Source organism: Notolabrus celidotus, chromosome 18 (assembly GCF_009762535.1).
Source record: "Notolabrus celidotus isolate fNotCel1 chromosome 18, fNotCel1.pri, whole genome shotgun sequence".
NCBI classification, from domain to species: Eukaryota; Metazoa; Chordata; class Actinopteri; order Labriformes; family Labridae; genus Notolabrus; species Notolabrus celidotus.
Genome location: NC_048289.1, coordinates 19,571,033 through 19,590,224, shown reverse-complemented (window position 1 = coordinate 19,590,224; position 19,192 = coordinate 19,571,033). Strand labels below are relative to the sequence as shown.

At 40.1% G+C, this 19,192-nt stretch overlaps 1 protein-coding gene across 1 annotated transcript in view; it reads right to left on the bottom strand.

Annotated features, from left to right (window-relative positions):
- Positions 1-4,298: 4,298 nt before the first annotated feature.
- The window catches only part of LOC117830213 (vinculin), a 49,890-nt gene continuing 34,996 nt past the window's right edge, over positions 4,299-19,192 (bottom strand). Inside the window, exons 7-21 of the mRNA XM_034708237.1 lie at positions 15,332-15,422; positions 15,070-15,217; positions 14,345-14,498; positions 14,072-14,247; positions 13,218-13,408; positions 10,936-11,135; positions 9,547-9,675; positions 9,259-9,408; positions 8,986-9,094; positions 8,594-8,896; positions 8,389-8,513; positions 8,085-8,270; positions 6,184-6,387; positions 5,982-6,086; positions 4,299-5,874 (exon numbers count right to left, since the gene is read on the bottom strand). Of these exons, the coding sequence (XP_034564128.1) occupies positions 5,728-5,874; positions 5,982-6,086; positions 6,184-6,387; positions 8,085-8,270; positions 8,389-8,513; positions 8,594-8,896; positions 8,986-9,094; positions 9,259-9,408; positions 9,547-9,675; positions 10,936-11,135; positions 13,218-13,408; positions 14,072-14,247; positions 14,345-14,498; positions 15,070-15,217; positions 15,332-15,422 (2,418 nt within the window). The 3' untranslated portion in view covers positions 4,299-5,727. The remainder of the gene's footprint in view (positions 5,875-5,981; positions 6,087-6,183; positions 6,388-8,084; positions 8,271-8,388; positions 8,514-8,593; positions 8,897-8,985; positions 9,095-9,258; positions 9,409-9,546; positions 9,676-10,935; positions 11,136-13,217; positions 13,409-14,071; positions 14,248-14,344; positions 14,499-15,069; positions 15,218-15,331; positions 15,423-19,192) is intronic.

Genomic DNA, 19,192 nt, shown 5'->3' with positions numbered 1-19,192 from the left:
CAAAAACAACATATTCTCTTTTTGTTTTTACTTACTAATTGTGACTTTGAACCATAGACTGTATAATTAATGGACGTAGTATCCATGACATCATCTATCTGTTTCTGAAGAGCTGTTTTGAGGCCAATAGTCGGCCGCAGCCATATTGCTGCTGTCAAGCATTTGTGACGTAAAGAGGCGGGCTTTGAGCCTCCTTGCCAACTGCTACAGTGGCCACGGTTACATGATGTTTTTTGATTTCAGAATGAATTATTCAGAATTAAATAATTCAGAATTAAAGTATTCTCCTTCACTTTTACATGGAAATAGTCATTCCGAATTGAGGTTTACATGGAAAACACATTTAATCGTCTTTATTCAATTCCGCTTAAGGTATAGGGGTTGGGAAGGGTTCTGATTGGACAGGGGCAGGCGTGACGTATTTACGTTTACCAGAAGAAAACAGACTCCAGTTTCTGCTTCTTTTATTTTCGGTTACAATATGGAAGACCACACAATGAGTACAATTTTACTGCTTCACTTTCGTCAGCTGAGGAGGAGAAGAGAGATAGACGACCGGAGAAGGGAGGCGGAAGACCGTACTTTGGCGAATCAAAGCCGGTTAGTGCAACGGCTGCTCTACCTCAGCCTGAAATATGTGCTCGCCAGCGCAGAATATGTACGTCATGGCGACAGGACAAGGGAACGAGCATGCGCAGAACGACTGGAATTCATTTAAAGCGGAATGAACGTATACATGATCGAGGAATTATTCAATTCGGATTTAAAATCAGAATAAACCAGACACTTACTCCGGGTTTAAGTTTAATTCAGAATGGTCATTTTCCTTCAGAATTAGGTGTTTACAAGGTCATTTTTAATCTTTTTAAAGAGGATTTAATTTTTATTCTGAATTAAAGAGGAATTAAAAGTCTCATGTAAACGTAGCCACTGTTCCCCGCCTGTCAGTCAAGTCAGCTGTGCCTCTCATTGGAAGATTTGTAATCTAAATATCTTCAAAATTGCCACGTTATAAAAAAATTCACCCCCGTACAGTGTGTGCCGATCAAGAAATGAGCTATCCAGACTACACTTGTCTTTTGTACCAGGCTGTAAGCATGTTTATTTCTGCTGTAAAAATCGTCTTTTTTTAAAATTGGTCTGTATGTGGTTTCAGGTACTTCCGGAGCCAGCCTCAAGTGGATCCTCAATGAACTGCAGTTTTTAGCACTTCCACATTGGACTTATATTTTTAGACTAGAAGTTGCAGCTTGGTTGGTAGTCAGATTTACATACACCTTTTGTTATACTGGTTAAAATTATCTTTATGTCCTGATTTCAATCAATACATAATGTGTTCTTAAAAAAAGAGTGAAAAAAAAACAGCTATCTACAGCCAGAGTAAACCTGGGAAACACCAACCAATCCCTGACTATGGGAGCCAAAATATGAAACCAATCAAATCCCATCCTACCATTCTGCCCGCCTCCTGCGCGTACATTTCATGTTTTCACTATGATAATGTTTTGGTGTTTTCTTAATGCTGAGTGAGACATGAGTTGAAGTATGTGCAAACAACATCAGGTCTAAAAATGAGTCCAATGAGGAAGTGCTAAAAACTGCAGTTCATCGAGGATCCGCTTGAGGCTGGCTCCAGAAGTACCGGAAACCACGTACACACCAATTCAAAAAAGCCGATCTTTACAGCAGAAATAAACATGTTTACAGCCTGGTACAAAAGACGAGTGTAGTCTGGATAGCTCATTTCTAGATCGGCACACACTGTATGGGGGGTGAATTTTTTTCTAACACAGCAATTTCAAAGATATTGAGATTATGAGTCTTCCAATGAGAGGCACAGCTGACTTGATTGACAGACGGGAACACTGTAGCTGTTGGCTAGGAGGCTCAAAGACGCCTCTTTACGTCACAATCACTCGACAGCAGCAATATGGCTCCCACCGACGATTGGCCTCAAAAGAGCACTTCAGAAACAGATGGGTGACGTCACGGATACTACGTTCATATTTTATACAGTCTATGCTTTGAACAAGCATATTCTCTTTAGTCCTTAAAGATTCAAGATAAGCAGATTCAAATGTTGCCACTCTGCTGTGGTACTTTTTTTTATGTAAAAAAATGAAATAAAAAGGAACATAACATCTTTTGGATACCTTCATGTTAGTAGTTCAAATATGAAAATTAAAGTAAAATTGCTATTCATCAAATTTGCAAACATACTTAATACCACCCCTGCAATAAGGGCCCCATTGTAGCAGGGTTTGGAAAAAATGCACTTCGGGCAGTGTTCCAAAAGTTGAACAATTTCATCTGAGAGACAAGCTAACTAAAACAGGGAACATTATGATCACATCAGGAAATTAAATTTTGTTGATTTAATTTGTTTGCATTAGAGTAATAAATGGTGTCCTAGCTGCATGTTTCTTTTAAGATACTAGCTGAAGGATATTTCCGTGTATTTGGTGCTTTTACTGATGACTGGACATATCAAATACCTTGTTTTTAACTTTGTTGAACCAAATTGCTAATATATTGGTTATTATTTGACAAACCTTAAGGCAGATAAAAAACATAATGATCTGAGAACTTAAAACTTATCTTCCTTTTTTTACGAAATGTAATAAGCTGCTGTGTGCTGTGTGCTGTCATGTGAACTGTATTTTATAGGACAGAGAATAAGTACAAAGAACAAAGGGTCAGAAGAAGTCAGAACAGAATGTTTTCAACCCAAGGACTCATAGTGAGCTAATTCAAGCATTGCTAATTTCACTTCAAGAGTATTTTAAAAATGTGTGTTAAGATGAGGGTCAGGTGATCTCTTTGTATCCAGGGGAAGTACCAGAGTCTAATGGGCAAAGTTCAGTAATAAATAAGCGTGTATATTATGTTCAGTTGGCAAAGGTAGAGAGAGGTATGACAGATCCAGGAGGCAGAATTGAGGTTAGCAAGAAGGCACACATATGGAACAATATATACAATTGCGTGTATTTTTGTGTATTCAATCAATTTGTGTATTTTCAGTCATGACAAGCTTGTCTCGGCATTCACACAACTGTTGACTTAGAGAAGGGCTTCCCAAACTTTTCCGCCTGTGACCTCGACGTGACCCCCGAAACGCTTGAGAGATGCATGGTCTCTCTGACTGTCGGGTCGTCCGTTTCCAGCCTTGCTACGTTGTTACTTTTTCACAGGGACTCCCAAGTGCATTATGTTAATTTACTGCTGATATGTGTTGCTGTTTATCATACAGCAGTGATTACAGGGTAGAACAGAGAGGACATGTAAGAGGAGATGAAATACGTGGCCTATGTGCGGAGATCCTGCAAATGCTGTAACTCTGGGACATACAATGCCGCCGAGCGAACCAATCACAGGGCTTGCTGTCCGCGTTGATTCACAGATCTACTATGTAGGCTACGCTGTCGATTTGACGCAGAAGTATAAATCAGGCTTAACTCTAACTTTAAGAGTCATCCGGCAACAAAGAAAAGCAGAAAACATTTTTTTTTAAATTATTTGCAGGGTTTTATTTCAAATTTAACAACTACTTTATTCAGATATTTTTATAATGGGTCAAATTGGCAATTATAGATTACTTACAATCTGGAAGACATCTTGCAACCCCCCTGGGGGTCCCAACCAGGGGTGCAGCTTGCTCGGCTGGGAGTGAAGCTTCCACAAAAACTCCACCCCCTGGTGGCTGGCTGCAGTATAGGTCAAAAAACTCTGTCTCCCCATTCATTTGAATGGGGCTGCTATCAAACTTTAAAAAATAAATACACGTCGTCCGAATGTTTCTCACATCTCACATATGCTGTGGTGACATGTAGTCATTATTTAACTGTTTTGTGTTCAAGGCCTCTTTTTTCTGAAAAGTTTATTTTTCGTTAGTTATTAGAGGTTAAAAAAAAACGGGGTTTTACTTCCGGGTTTGCTTTGATTGACAGCTGCTGTAGAGGGAAACTCCATAGGATCTCGTGACGCTACGCTGTAGGGCGAAGCTTGTTACCGTCGCAACACAGAAATTACTGGGCAACACATAAATTCTCTACTGCACAGACTCTGGCTGCAGAAAAATCTACAAGATGGCAGCGCTCTGGAACGGGATATTTTGGCTCCAAAACCGTTCAAGGGGAAAAGGCGGAGCGACGCTGTCCATTTTATTTACAGTCTATGGTCCCAACCCACACTTTGGGAACCCTTACCTAGAGGAACAAGAACTTCATCATTATTACAATACAAGCATTAAAAAGCATGCATGAGGTGAACAGAAATAACGGATCAAATACACCACCAAGTGCTATAAAATGCTTTATTACAAAATTGTGAACGATGCCTCAGAAAAATGTAGTTCAGGCCCGTTTAAGCCCAACTAAGTTGCATAATTTTGATATTGTTTTAAATGAAATTTATTCAGGTTTTGCATAGAGCATACTCTGACTTAAAGTTTAAGTCATGAAGCGGATGTATCTTTCTAGAAGAATCATGTACAACAAGTGTTTTGAACAAATCAACACCACCATACCTTGTACAAATGATACAAAACATCTCAAAATGAAAACTGTATCAATTGCAAATAAAGTTTCTTTCACAAAGGCACATCAGTTGGTATTAGATACTCAAAAAAGACACATTCACAACCAACGGTCTTCAGACCTTTCAAAATATCAAATACAGTTCCCACAAAAGGTGGCCAGTTCTGTTTAGTGTATCAAGACATAAAATGAAGATTTTACCAGATGCAGATGACACTGTGCTCTATCTCTAAAATGGTCATTCCCTTGACTACCTAGAAGTGTGCTATTCATATATTACAAGACATGATTGTGCACAACATTCATGAGAAAAAAACAGCAGTCAAGAAGTGCCTCTCTAAAGACGGCTTAGCTTTGTTAGCTCGCTGTAAAAATTCGTTTTGGCGATAAGGCCTCATACTTAAGCACAAGCACTTGTAATCTCAAAGCAAAACATGACACATAAACCATACTAAGGAAGAGTAAGCTGCTGTTTTTAAAAGTTGTACTTACTTTACTTATTAGCTTGTCTAAAGAAAAGCTAGCCCTTAAACTCATTCAAAAGTATTGCTGACCAAAGAAAGTATACTTTCAGAGATCATGGCACAATGTCTTTGGCTGAACTCTTTAAGAAAACAAAGGTTGCTACAATTGCATAACATTATGTAAAATAATGAACAGTGTTTCTCTTTCAATCATATAATAGTGTAAACAGGCAGATAACCACTGAATATAGTTTGCGTGTCGGCTTGTGTTGTACTTATAACAACTCCTCAAGTTCATGTGCTTAACCAAGCGAAGGTGAATGAACAATGTGATGGTAAAGTTAGCAGTTTACAGATACAGAATAGTCTTAACGTTAAAGTCTAGAAGAGGCCAAAATAAACATTATGTTTTATGTAATCCAACCTCTAATCAAAACATATATATTCCTGGGATTTAACAAATTTTTTACACACTTTAGAAAAAAAAAAAAAGCTTCCCAGTCAGAATTTAACCCTTAACTCGCACTGATAGTCCCATCCTTTACATTCTACCAGAACAGCAACTGTTACAGACAGGACGTGGGACTAATAGAGAAGCTTCGCCCATACAGTATTAGAGTTAGGGGCACTGATATCATAGCTCTGCTAAAATATATTTCTGTCCATTCAATGTCCTCCTGGACGGCTGGATAGAACCAGCAGGAAGCAGAGCATCAGGAGCCCTTAGATTACTGGTACCAAGGGGTCTTCCTGACCCAGTGGAGGGTGAAACCTGCATCTGTTCGGATCTTGATGGAAGCTGCCTCGGCCTCCCTGACCGTCTCCTTCACGGACTGCATCAGGTTCTGAGCATTGTGGACCAGCATCTCAGTAGCCTGTTGGGAGAAGAAATCCAAAGAGATACAGAGATGAGGAAGACTGAAATAATGCTTTCTAAAAAGGGGGAAAATGTGGATTCTCACATGATAAGAGCTCGGCTTACCTGCTCTGACTCCTCTTCACTGATGTTGGTGCGACCCAACATGGTGGCCTTGACTGTGGACAGGATTTTAAGCTGAGTGCTGATGGTGGGGATACGCTCACACACCTGAAAGAAGTGTTACCATTAATAAATTGATACCAAAACAATGGAGAAAGACTTTTTCAGAGATTCAAACTCTTCTGATAGAGATGATTCGCCTGACCTGGAGCAGGTTGGTCCTGATACGCTTATCAGTACACTGCTTCGCCACCTCCTTGGCCAGCCGAGTGACCTCGTCAGAGGCCTTAGCGATGTCCTTGGCGCACTGGATGAGGGCTCTTTTGTTACCACTGCCTCCACGCACCAGACGTGACATCTCAGCCATGAGCAAAGCCATACGTTTGGCAGCACCGATGATGTCATTTCCCTGTGAAAGGAAACAAAAGTAAATTTAACCAACAGAGATCATAATGGTCTGGCACAATTATACCTGGAAGAGCTCATAGTGCCCTATTAATCCACAAGAACTAGGGTTGCAAAATTCCAGGAATTTTCAAACTTGGAAACTTTCCATGGGAATAAACCATGAATTGACTAAATTGAAGGTTGGCTCTTAATAGGGAACATAAATATAGTTGAGGAAAATATATTTTAGCATAATCCTGACTAAAACAACCAGATTTCATGCAAGTACAGTTGAATATCTATACTATTCCTCAATCACATGCACATAGCACACTGCCTACTGCAGGGCTACTGAGACCACGCCCCCCACATTCACTTTTTATTTGAGTGTTGAATGGGACTTTTTTTGGAGGGAGAAGGGCTCTTTGTTGGGATTGCATTTTTGTTAATTTTTGAATGGGTTGGGTCAGGGGGATGAGTAATATTTAACTCAACATTCATGTTTTTCTTCTTCAATGAAAGAATTGATTGTTCAATAAAATATTTAACACTTGATAAAGTTCTACTTACAAATAAATCTGTTTTAAATGTATTATTTTGGATGGATGTCTGCTTATAACAAAACCAATATTTATACTTGGATATAATACCTTTCCATTAATTCCCATTAATTCCCATAATTCCCATGGAAAACATCCAATTTGGAATATTCCCCAAATTCCCAAGCATAACTTCCCTTGGAAATTTACCAGAAACTTTCTGGAAATTTACTGAAAATGTTTCACCCCTAAACAACCCTACCAAGAACACTGTGCTCCCAGAGTACTGGCCTGTTTGTGGTACCTAAGGCTGCATTTCCACCAAACAGTCTGGATCAGTTCAGTTTGGTACAGGACTCAATTATTTACATTTCCACTGTCAAAAGTTGAAAACGGTACCAGATACCCGATCTGTACCTTACTACTTTTTGGGCTTCCTTCTGTTGGGGTACTGAGTGTATCTATCCGACCCTAAGGGGTAGAGCTACACATACTACAATCCATTGATTGGTTGAAAGAACTGTCACTTCCCATGCCCCAGCTGTAATAATGGGCAAACACAAAACGCACCATGTTGAAATATCCAGGGGATTCTGAGAGAGTAATTTCAAGGCTCTATTCATTTTTGGAAAATGTCAATGTGGTGAAGTCCTTTGTTTACTCTATCTCTTTCTTCTTCTTCACTGAATTTACTGGCAGGCTACACTGTATTGTGCTGCTATGATGTCACGCTATTACGTAGCTGATGTGTCTGTTGCTATCCTTACACCCCCTGCCTACCAAGTAAGGGTGCGGTCAGCTGTGGAAGCTAGATCAGGGTTCCCTGTACTGAACCAAACCAGACTGCTTTGTGAAAACGCACCATAAAAGTCTCTAAAAGTAGTATGGGAGGTAGGGTTCGTTAATAGGCACCTCTCCTTTGGAATCATATACCAGTCAAGGTCCAGAAGGCAGACACCCTCTCAACTTCTAAGCGTAGGCTTCAAACTATCCTTTCTGATAACTTACTCATTGCTGTCATGGAATAAGGCATTTGAATTCTACACAAAAGTGTAGTGTGGATTGTCTTTTGAAGGCTAGTTGCACTTTTACATTTTTTTACCCTGTTTACTTTATACCCATTCCACTACCCTTTCACAAGGTGAGAACATATGTATCACTGTGTTAAGTGTCGGCTTACTTTGCTGGACCATTTGCGGGCTTCATCGTGAAGCTGCCTGGCAGCCACCATCATGGGCTCATTGACCACATCACCAGCCTTCTGTTCAGGGAACTCCTCATCCTTCTCCTCTGGGGGAGGAGGCCTTGGTGGAGGAACTTCACCCTCAGGAAGAGGAGGTTTGGGTGGTGCTGCTTCATCATTAAGCTGCAAGGATGAGGTACAGGTACAGGTAGTTTTCAATAAACAGGATATTTTAGATGCTAAACTGAAGCAACTTCAGGTGATTTTCCATGTTAGAAATTGTGCTTATCTGAGGACTCACGTTAAGCTGATCCAGTTCAGGCGGAGGAGGTGGGAAGTCTGGCTCCTGAGGCTGGAATGCCTCTCTGACCTTTGCTACAGCACCAAGTATCTTATAACCAGAGTCCAGAAAGCCTTTCTGCAGGCCTAGTGATACGGGGAAAAAAAACATGTTTATAACAAATCCTCATTTGCACGAATCGAATCCGTCTCAAAATTTTACTTACTTGGATCCTGAATATTTCCAGCCACAGCCTTAGCGTCCATCACCATGGGAGAAATTGTCTGGCTCAGCTCATCAGATGCAGCCTTCACCATCTCCCTGAATTTAGGATCTTCAGAGTTCTCCACCTCTCGTTTTGCGACCAGGAGGATACGATTGGCTCTGCGAGCGATGCTGGTGGCACCGGCGACCAGCATCTGAGGCTGATGGTTGGCCATGGCCACACGGCACTTGTCCAAGTCTTTCTTGATGGCCTCCTCTGAGGCATCCAGGAGAGATTTGGTGTCGATGGCTTCATCCACCAAACCTAAAAACACATTGAAATATTAAAGTAGGAAGTAACATTGGGTGGTATTATTCATGGGTAGGGGATAGGGGAATTTAAAGCTTCTCCACCTGTCATTTTCTCCACGTTGTCAATCCACTGATTCTTCATGGTTTCAAAATGTTCATACGCAGCTTGGTTGCCAGGATTTCTCAGCAGAATACGAGCAGCAGATACCACCTACAAAAAAAACCCAAACAATCCTCATCATGAATTTTCAGTCCAATAACAACTGCTAAAGACTTGGCTCAAGAAGCGAGAAACACTGAAGCTGTGTGACTCGTGATGCAGAGTGGAGGGCACACACAGACAGAAACAGATATAAACACTAAACCGTGACATACTTGTGGTGTTAAGTCTCTCGTTGACTTGACGGCCGCCTGGATTCCTTCCACCGTGCTCTTGTTGGCAGTGCCGACAGCAGCAGCCTTCTCTGCTGTGGCGCCAAGCTTGTTGGCGTGATTCTCAAAGTTGGCAGCCCGCTCGTCGAAGACCTGCGCATGATCAAACCGCAAAAAAAACAATTATCCAAAAGGCTTGTTAGAAATAATGCAACACCCTGCGGATAAATATAGAACAAACACTGAAGGTGAGTTTGTTGCAGGGAGGAAGTGAGTGACTGTACTGCTGACCTCATCTCTGTTGGGGGCGTCCAGAGGGGCAGTGGCAGCCACTGCCAGTAACTTGATGGGAGTTGTTGTGTCACTGAAGATGTCTGACACCTCCTGAGTCATCGCCTCCTGCATCTTCCCTTTAAGTTCCTGGAAGGAGAACACTCAGATGTTACAAGCTGTCATGACTGCTCAACGGAATAACTCATACAAGTGTTGGATTGGTTTGTCAAAATATATCTGTTGGCTTATCTGAAAGCATTAAAAACCCAAATAACTTAATAAAGTCAATTTTTGAAGTATAAAAATTCCATTATTTCTCTGATTTAGTTAGAATTAAATGTCATCATACTTCAGAATTGCACTTTTTATATGTTCTTGTCTTTGATTTGATTTGATGTCTTTATTTCGAAAATGTAAAAGTAAAATAGAAAAAAAAACATACAAGTAGAAAAGAAGAAATAGTTATACAAACATACATGAAAAAAAGAAATAGTTATACAAAAGAAACAAAATCAATCAGCTCCATCAGTAAGCAATGAAACATTTTACTTTACATGTGCGAAAAGGAGTAAGAAGAAGTTAAAACGTATTTAATCCTACCCCTTTATTCACTATTATTGGTCTTCATACTAGTGCACTCCCACAAGTCATATTTACACTGACAATCAAAAGTAAACCCCTCATGATTCTCAACACGTGTCTTCCTCCTTGTACCTCCTGAGAATTACTGCTTTATACCTCTTCCTGAACGGGATTCTGTTCTGACATTGCAGTAGCTCCATGTTGAGTCTGTTCCACAGTTTTACTCCAAAGATTGAAATACAAAAGCTTTTCCTTGTGGTCCGAACACTCACCATCTTTAATCTTCCCTCTTAAGTTATATCCCCCCTCTCTTTCAAAGAATAATCTTTGAATATTTCCTGGAAGGAGATTTTTCCTAGCCAGTTTTAAAATCCACAAGGTCAAATAATTTCAATATTTTTGATTTGAGGAACAATTCATTTGTGTGTTCACGGAAATAGACATTGTGAACTATTCTGATGGCTCTTTTCTGTAGGACTGACAGAGGTTGTAGTGAGCTTTTATAGGTGATTCCCCAAACCTCAGTACAGTAACTAAGATATGGTAAAATAAGTGAACAGTAGAGAATGTGTAGTGATTTAGGATCCAGAATGTTCTTGGCTTTGGCGAGAACTGAAATGCAACAGAATTCCATTGCAACAGGGTAGAGAACAAAAGACCTTCAGGTTGAGCCACTTCCCGTTACACTCACACTGCTTCGGTGCATTAGAATTCTGCATGTCCCCCCTTGCACTGCTAACCAGCAGAGGGGGTAGTTTCTCTGACTCGGATCTATCACAAAGAAGCCGTGGGTCTGAATGTCAATGAGAGTGTGAGTAATCTTACTTTCAAAGCCTCCTGGAGCTGCTGAGCCACAGCACGAGCCTGAGGGGAGTCCCCTTCGCCGCGGGCAGCCAGGTCGGCCAGCTGGGCCATGAGCTGCTCCACCTGCTCGCACTTCCCCAGCATCTCCTGCCTGTACGGTCCGGGCAGAGCGTTCGCCAGCCTGCGGCCCTCTGCCACCAGCCCGCGGATGGCTGCCTGGCCTGAACACACACATGGACAAAATGTCAACACATGAAGACAAACAATATTCTGACAGTTATTAAGTCATCCACTGTCTGTTATGCTTTGTGAAATGAGGACATGAGTGTTTGTTAGATCAAACTTCAAACCTGAATGCACTTTTTTAATCTTTTCCTGTTTTAATTTGGACTATTGAGGATTTTATTGAGGACTATAGCGGTTTTAAACTTTTTTTCTGCTAGGCCCGCGTAACTGATACACGAGACCCTTGACACCACATTTCTAGAGTCAGTTTTAATCATCTTTCTGACTTTTCCTTTGATATTTCTTTTATTACAGATATAATATACACAGCATATGAGAAATTTAGTTGTGGATGCAGGGTTGCTGCTGGTATCTGGATCTTGCTGTCTTTTGGTTGAGCCCCCAGAGTGTTTGCAACACTTAACAGTACTCTGTCTAACTCTTACTCTTACTTTTACTTATTATTCTATTTTTATTTTTTTGCTGTACGGGTACATGCACACATCTGTGGCTATGCCTATGCGTAGGCGTGGCTGGGTTTATGTATGTATGCAAGCTGATGGGTGAGTGTAGGTATGTGTATGGGTCTGTGAATGTATGTACAAATATAGTTTTTCTTTTCAACATTAGGTACACTGTGGTGTTTGTATTTCATATGAATACTCATGTGAAGGTGTCCATGTATATTTATGTAAGTATACAGTTCTCTTAATTTCTAAATTATGAAAAAAGAGGACTGAGTTGGGTTTGGGGATTGGTGAAAGGAGATAATGTTATATTTTTTGACTGTACCTTTGTAATGTACTGCTTTTTTCTGAAAATAAAAAAGTTGTAACAAAAAAAAAAGATATAGAATACAGCAAATAACTAATACTATTCATGCATCTCATAATTGTGTGAGTTATGGGAAAATTTGTGGGGAAAATAAATACCTTGGGAAGCATCTGAAGGCCCTGATCTCATAAATACAGTCTGATAAATCTCAATCTGTAACATCTATAACATTAAAATAAAGGACAATCTTTCTTTTATGACGGTTCTCTCAATGAAAAGGACCTACATTTCTATTTTTAATTTATTTTACTTTTATTCTTGTAACTCACTTTAATTCTTTGTGTTGTAATACTTTATTGGTATTATTTAAAGTGTATTAGGCCAAAGTGCTGATACTGCTTGATTTACTTTCTTTTTGGTACTTTCTCTCTGGATGTTTATGGTTTTTGTTTTGCCACAAAAAGAGAAAATCACTTCCATAGAGGCTAAGATGTAGATATAAGTTTTAAACTGTATTCAAAGAGCACAGAAGAATGTTGTATGCTCGTTATGTACTTATGTCTTGAATATTGGTGAAGAAGGCCAGCTCAGTCCTGGACCCTGTGGAGGTGGTGGCTGCCAGTAGAATTATGGCCAAACTGTTGTCTCTGATGGACATTTTATTTTCTTTTTTTCTATGTACATTCTTGTTGGAATTCTTGTACTGTACACCTTCTTGTTTGCTACTGTAACTCTGTGAATTTCCCTGTTGCAGGGTGAATAAAGGAGTATTTTATCTTATCTTATCTTATTGTAATGACAATGTTATATGGCACAAATAAGGAGAAAATTTAAAAAGAAAAGAAAAGAAAGGGACCTACATGTGTTTATGTTAAGGCACTATTTAATCGTAGCATTGTGCACATTTAGACCGGGCTAAAACATGACCATCTCCTGCGAATACCTGCACATTGAGTGTTCTGGAGTTCTGCTGTTTTAATCTGGCCTCTTTTCTATTGGCTCGTGTTATTTCTCTGAGGTAAGCATTACAGCAGCCAGCCTGCAGCTCTGTTGTAAGCACGCAAGACGATGTCCAGGTTTTTAAGGAGCCATGCCAAAACCAGAAAAAAAAAAAAACACAGCAGTGTTGGGGGATCGTTGTGGAATGTTGAGTACAGTGGAAGGCGACATGAACACAAAGTGTCCGGTCTGCAATTCTAACCACAGGAGCAGTGGAAGGAATGTGAAGAAGTGTGAGGGAGAGATAGAGAGACAAGGAAGTTGAGGAGGAGTAGGAGGAGGAGGAGGAAGGGGGACAGACTCACCCACACCACTGTCATCCATGGTTGGATTGTCAATCCAGCGCTGTGCCTGCTCAATTTTCCCTTCCAAATGAACAGCTGCCTTCGCAGGCCTGCTGTTGGCCACAGCTTTGTTGGTCTTGGACTGCAGGTTCTGCAGAGCGGTGGCGATCTGTTTAGCCAAAGCTCTGGCCTCGGGAGTGTCACCTTTACCCCTATAAGGATTAAAAATAGGGAAAGGGAATGAGGTGGTATTTCATCAAAGAGATAAGGCTGAAATTAGGTTTGCAAATAGCTAAGAGAGCACATAGTTGACCTTTTGATAAATAGCTTGATATACTGCCAGTTTCGTGGAGATCTAGAATAGATGCTGAGAGTATGTTCTTGAAAAAGTGGTAACCTGTGTGTGTTTTTTTACAGTGTCCGCTGCAGAACAAAAACCCCACAGTTCAGACAACTTGTTCAAAGTGAAAGAGAAAGGTTCCAGTTGATTTTTGCATGGAATCTGTACTCAAACAGGAAGAACAGCCATGAGTGCATGTTATGACAAGATTTTACAAGATAACGGTTCAAAGGAAAACTGAGGAGATGAAATACCTCACTGATCCACGAGCAGAGAACTACTTTCATGCCAGACTTTGATGTTAATCACCGTTCTTTGACTTGGATTTCTTACATTTACCGTTACATTTCTTACATTTCCCATCAAATCTTGAGCTAAACGTGATAAAAAGATGTCATTTTATATATAAGTGTTGAACTAAAGCATCTGAAAAACTGTAGGGAACTGTAGAGGAAAACAAATTGGAAAAAAGGAGGAGGCGATCAAATTCGTCGTATGACGTGTGATGCAATCTTTCCAGCTTTCAGTCACTTACTGTCGTCTGAGATCAGACAGCTTGGCAGTCATGGCGGCAATCTCTCCAATAGAGCGCAAGATGTCCTCCCTTTCTTTGGGGTCCTCACACATGTCTGCAATCTTTTTGGCCTCGGTCAGCAGAGCCTTGATGTTCTCCTCTCCTTCTGGGCTGCCATTGGGGTCTGCCAGCCAGTTCTGCAGGGGGCAGAGAAATACACAGAACTCCATCAAGCGCTTGAATTCACAAGTTTGACTGCACATTTTTTTAAGGCAAAGAGAATTAATGACCCACCTGTGCAGCATCGATCCTCTTGGCGATGACCTGTTTGGAATTAGTCATGGCCTCCAGCTTGCGTGCAGCGTTTTCCACCTTGCCGGTTAAGACGTCAAGCCCCTGGGAGACCTGCTGGGCCTTCTGCATGGCTGCTGGAGATGCGCCCTGACCTCTGGGGTGGGGACAAGGAAAACACATGGTTGCCATAAAGTGCAGCATTGCTTCAGTATGCCTTGAAAGACCACACATGCTTTCTTCTTTGTTTACTCATACGCTTAAGTCTAGTCCTATTTCAGAGCAGTGGTTCTTACAACATGAAAAACATAATGTTTCTATTTCCAGACGAGGTTCAGAGGCATCTCAATTTTCAGAGGAGGAGCTCAAACATGGGTTAGAGTAGATTATGGATTAATACTGGACAGCTGTTTTTAATCTAACATGAGTAAGGGTCTCTGATGACAACCAGATTCCATATCAGAGGAATATCACTCCCTAGCTTACACACTGTGATCCCCGCTAACATGCTTACTGCCTTACACTCCCTACACATTAGGAAGGAAAAATCAAACACCTGTATAACTGAGGCCATAATCTTTAAAAAATACCCAAGGAAAATGAGACTCCAGTCCTGAAACACACAGTTACAGGCTGGGAGTGTCTAATAAAAGACACATGCACTGGGACATATGAGAGGACTTATCCTGCCACATGCAAAGCAATGTGAATCAGAGTGTGAAGCATACCTAGCCCTCATCTCAGACACCTGGTCGGTCATTTGCCCCAGAGTCTTGGCCGTTCCCAGAATATCCCTGCGCTCCTTCCCGGCACACAGCTCACCAACTTTCCCAGCTTCATCCAGGATCTGGCGGATAGCCTGCTCACCTGCATCCCCTAGAAGCACACATGAATTAAGACGCATTATTTACTTGACAGGATACAACCTTGACAACCTGATTAGCAGCAGAATGAATAGTTACAGGGTTAAGAACATGGATGTTTTGTTACCTGGTTGAGCGTTTGGATCCCTCAGCCAGTTCTTCGCCTGAGCCATCTTTGAGTCGATGAGCCCCAGAGCCCTCTTCATGGCCTCTGTGTCCTTTGGGTTTGAAAGAGGGAATAATGAATAACTTAAAGGAAATCGATTCTGCTAAAGAAAACTTAAGGAAGAGTCGATCAATGCTCTTAGTCACTGCATGTACATGTTCCCTCATAACATGTATCTTAGAGATACTTGAGTTTAAATCCCTTAAAAGTACCTACTATGTAAAGGAGGTAATATCTGTTGCTAATTGATACGAATCAGCTGCTCAATATTAACCAATCACGATGCAGTGGTATTAAAGTCTACATTTTCTTGTTTGCACCAAAGTACAAGCTTTTTTTTATTAACATGAACAAAAACCCAGATTAAAGGCTCTGATGTCACTGTTCACAATACACAGAGACTCTTCAGTGTCCTAAGACAGACGTGGATTTTTTTAGCTCTCCGTAATTTCAAAAAATGTAACATACTGGCCGCGATTTTGGTATTAGTCTCAAAAATCTCATTTATCATACTGTATCATAAATAAGAAGCATTCTAACTACATGGGGGTGTTTTACTCCTCATTTGTTCATTTGGTAACCTGGGAAAAAGACGCCTCAGGCTTTTGTCAGATTAAACCCAGGCTGTTTCAGGAAAAGCAACACAGCAAAGTCTGGTTGCAGAATCACTAACATCATACAGGCCGTATCAAACTATGGAAGAGAATTAGGGCCACTGAAAAATCAAATAAAAATTAACGTTTTTTTTTTTTTTTTTTCTCCATTATTATTATTCTGAGAAAGAAATCTGAATTCTGACTTTAATCTCTGGAGTCTGACTTTAATCTCAGAATTCTGACTTTTTCTCAGAATTCTAAATTCTAAGTTTTTTCTCAGAATTCTGACATTAATCTCTGAATTTTGACTTTAATCTCTGAATTTTGACTTTAATCATTCTGACTTTAATCTTAGAATTCTGACTTTAATCTCAGAATTGTGACTTTTCTCAGAATTTTGACTTTAATCTCTGAATTCTGACTTTTTCTAAGAAGTCTGACTTTAATCTCAGAATTCTGACTTTTTTCTCAGAATTCTAACTTTAATCTCAGAAGTCTGACTTTAATCTCAGAATTCTAACTTTTTTCTCAGAATTCTAACTTTAATCTCAGAAGTCTGACTTTAATCTCAGAATTCTGACTTTTTTCTCAGAATTCTAACTTTAATCTCAGAAGTCTGACTTTAATCTCAGAATTCTAACTTTTTTCTAAGAAGTCTGACTTTAATCTCAGAAGTCTGACTTTAATCTCAGAATTCTAACTTTAATCTCAGAATTCTGACTTTTTTCTCAGAATAATTATAATTTAAAAAAATATTTGACCTTAATTTTTTTTTTTCAGTGGCCCGAATCCTCTTCCGTATCAAACAGCATGCTTCTTAAATATTTTTAAATGCGCGTGTCATGTTATAAAAGCCACACGACTCTCCGTTGTATCTCGATCAGGGTGTTTGGAAATACAACAATCTGTCCAATAGCAGCTGACTTGACAATGAGTCCACTCATTGCCTCTGTCTGTACAAAGCAGAGTCCTGTGTGACACGGAGCAAAGCAGGAGACCTGACAGGATGAATGAGTATAATGACAGAAATCTAGAAAACAAGCATCTGCGGCTTCAGTCGTTCTTTCAAAGTTAAAGCGTGATATGAACGACTGAATAACAACAAACAACAACTGCTTGTTTTGAATATATACATCACAACGAACTGTCTGAGCCGTCATACAAATCCTCTAGTCAAAATTAACGAGAACAAAAAGCGTGTTTGTATGAGTAAGTGGGAGTGGGGAAGCAGGGCTGAACAAGGGAGGGGAAAAAGGGAAGTGAAAAGGTGTGAAGTGTTTGCAGAGCAGCGTGGGTGTGAAAGATTACTGTTCAAACTTGAGCAGCTGCTGCTCTGTCAGAAATCATTTGTTTATGTGAGTGAACGGCTAGAGGAAAAAAGTGAGACATATACTGTATAGGGTCTTTGCATTCATACTGTGCAAACATAAATATTAGAAGCTATTATCAAACTTAAAGTGGGATTACTCTAAAAGGAAAAGGTGTGGTTCAGAGTGTTAGAGGGCACTTGGTTTCTTATTGGGCTGAAAATAAAAAAGGCTGTATTCTTTTGTATTAAGGTGTCTGGATTTTCAGCAAAGGAAGTGCTCTGGTTTCTGTTTGTAGTCTGTTTGTAGTCCGAGGTGTACTGGCCAATTAGATATCAGTGGGCTTCAGTGAATGAAGGGAAACAGTCTGTATGGAGAGCAAAAGCAGGAGGAACGCAATCTGCCTTCATAACATCATGGCTACCACTGGCGGATATCTGACAAAGATTATATTCTAAAAACTGATATGTGCATTAGGGATGTACACAATTAATCGATTATCGATTAATTGATTGTTAAGAAATTATTCAAAACGCGCATTTTTGTTTTAAATTTTCCGTCACGTGGAACAAACATCAAGTGGTCTCATATTACATTCATCTATCAGGGAGGTGTTTTAAGTTTAAAGCATGTTTTGATGTGAATCAGCTGTTAAAGGTGTTGTGCACAGCGGAGACGTCAGGTCTCCACATGCACTGTTTTAAAGAGGATTAATACACAACTGCTGCCAACAACGACACAGACACGAAGGCTGACAGCTTTAAACAGGACATTTCCCTACCTTTGGATACAAAGCCAACAATACGCTATGTTTGCAGACCAGCAACATCAGAGCCGTCTGGGCTTTTCTGATGCTAGAGTGATTATGACCCGGTTGCGCTCCCGGCTGACACCTGACCGAATACACGTTTATTTTTTCTCAATAAGAACGAGTAGACAGAAAACTGGACACTGTGAGTCTGAAGTACTTTTCTGTTAGTATTATGAGCCTTCACTTTATAAGACTATGTCCCCGGAGAATATTTTTACAAGCCTAATCGTTGATAATCAGTGTTAAACATGTACCTGTATTCAATTCCGTCAGTTATATGCATTTTGTTGCTGTAGAAAATATAATTTAGGGGGAATAAACGTATTTGGCTTTGCTTTTGATATAAGAATAATAATGTTTTTTTTATTGATTAATCGATAATTGATCATTAACATTTCCAAAAATCGATCAAGGAAAATACTTAAAATGTACATCCCTAATGTGCATTCATGTGCAGCTAATAGTCCGTTCTAGATCCAAAAATGTAACTTGTATTTAATTATTTGCTTTACGCTGTATCACAAGAAGAGCCAATCAGGGGTTGGATTTCCAGACTTCTTGGAATGCATCAAAAATGTTAAATCTGACCGCCATACAAAAAAACAGAACCATCCCAAAAGTTGCTCCCTACTTGTCCTGAGGACAGACTTGACAAAGCTTGACTTGTTGCTTTTTTTCAAATCCACATTATGATGTTGTTTAAGCAAACTAAAAAAAACTGATAACTGCAAGTTAATCTGAAGAAAAACGGTTTCTTTTTCAGGTCTGTACTGCTGAGGTAGGCCAGAGGGAAGCCTCTGTGAAACTTACTATTTACAGTGAAACTGAGACTGACCAGAAGCAGATTAACCAGCACTCCTTTAGAACAGGGGTTCCCAAACGTTTCAACCTGTGACCCAAAAAATATAGATGCCAAAGACTTGTGACCCCCACTGTCCCTCGAAGTGATTTAATGTGGCCTCATTTAGCTGGTCTGTAGAAAATTAGCCTACCTATGAGCATGTGTCTGTGTCTCCTGTGCCGTTATGAATTAACCTGCTGCTACTGATGCTTTTGATAATTAACTGTTCACTAATTCTAAACTAAGAAGTCATCTGGCAAAAAGAAA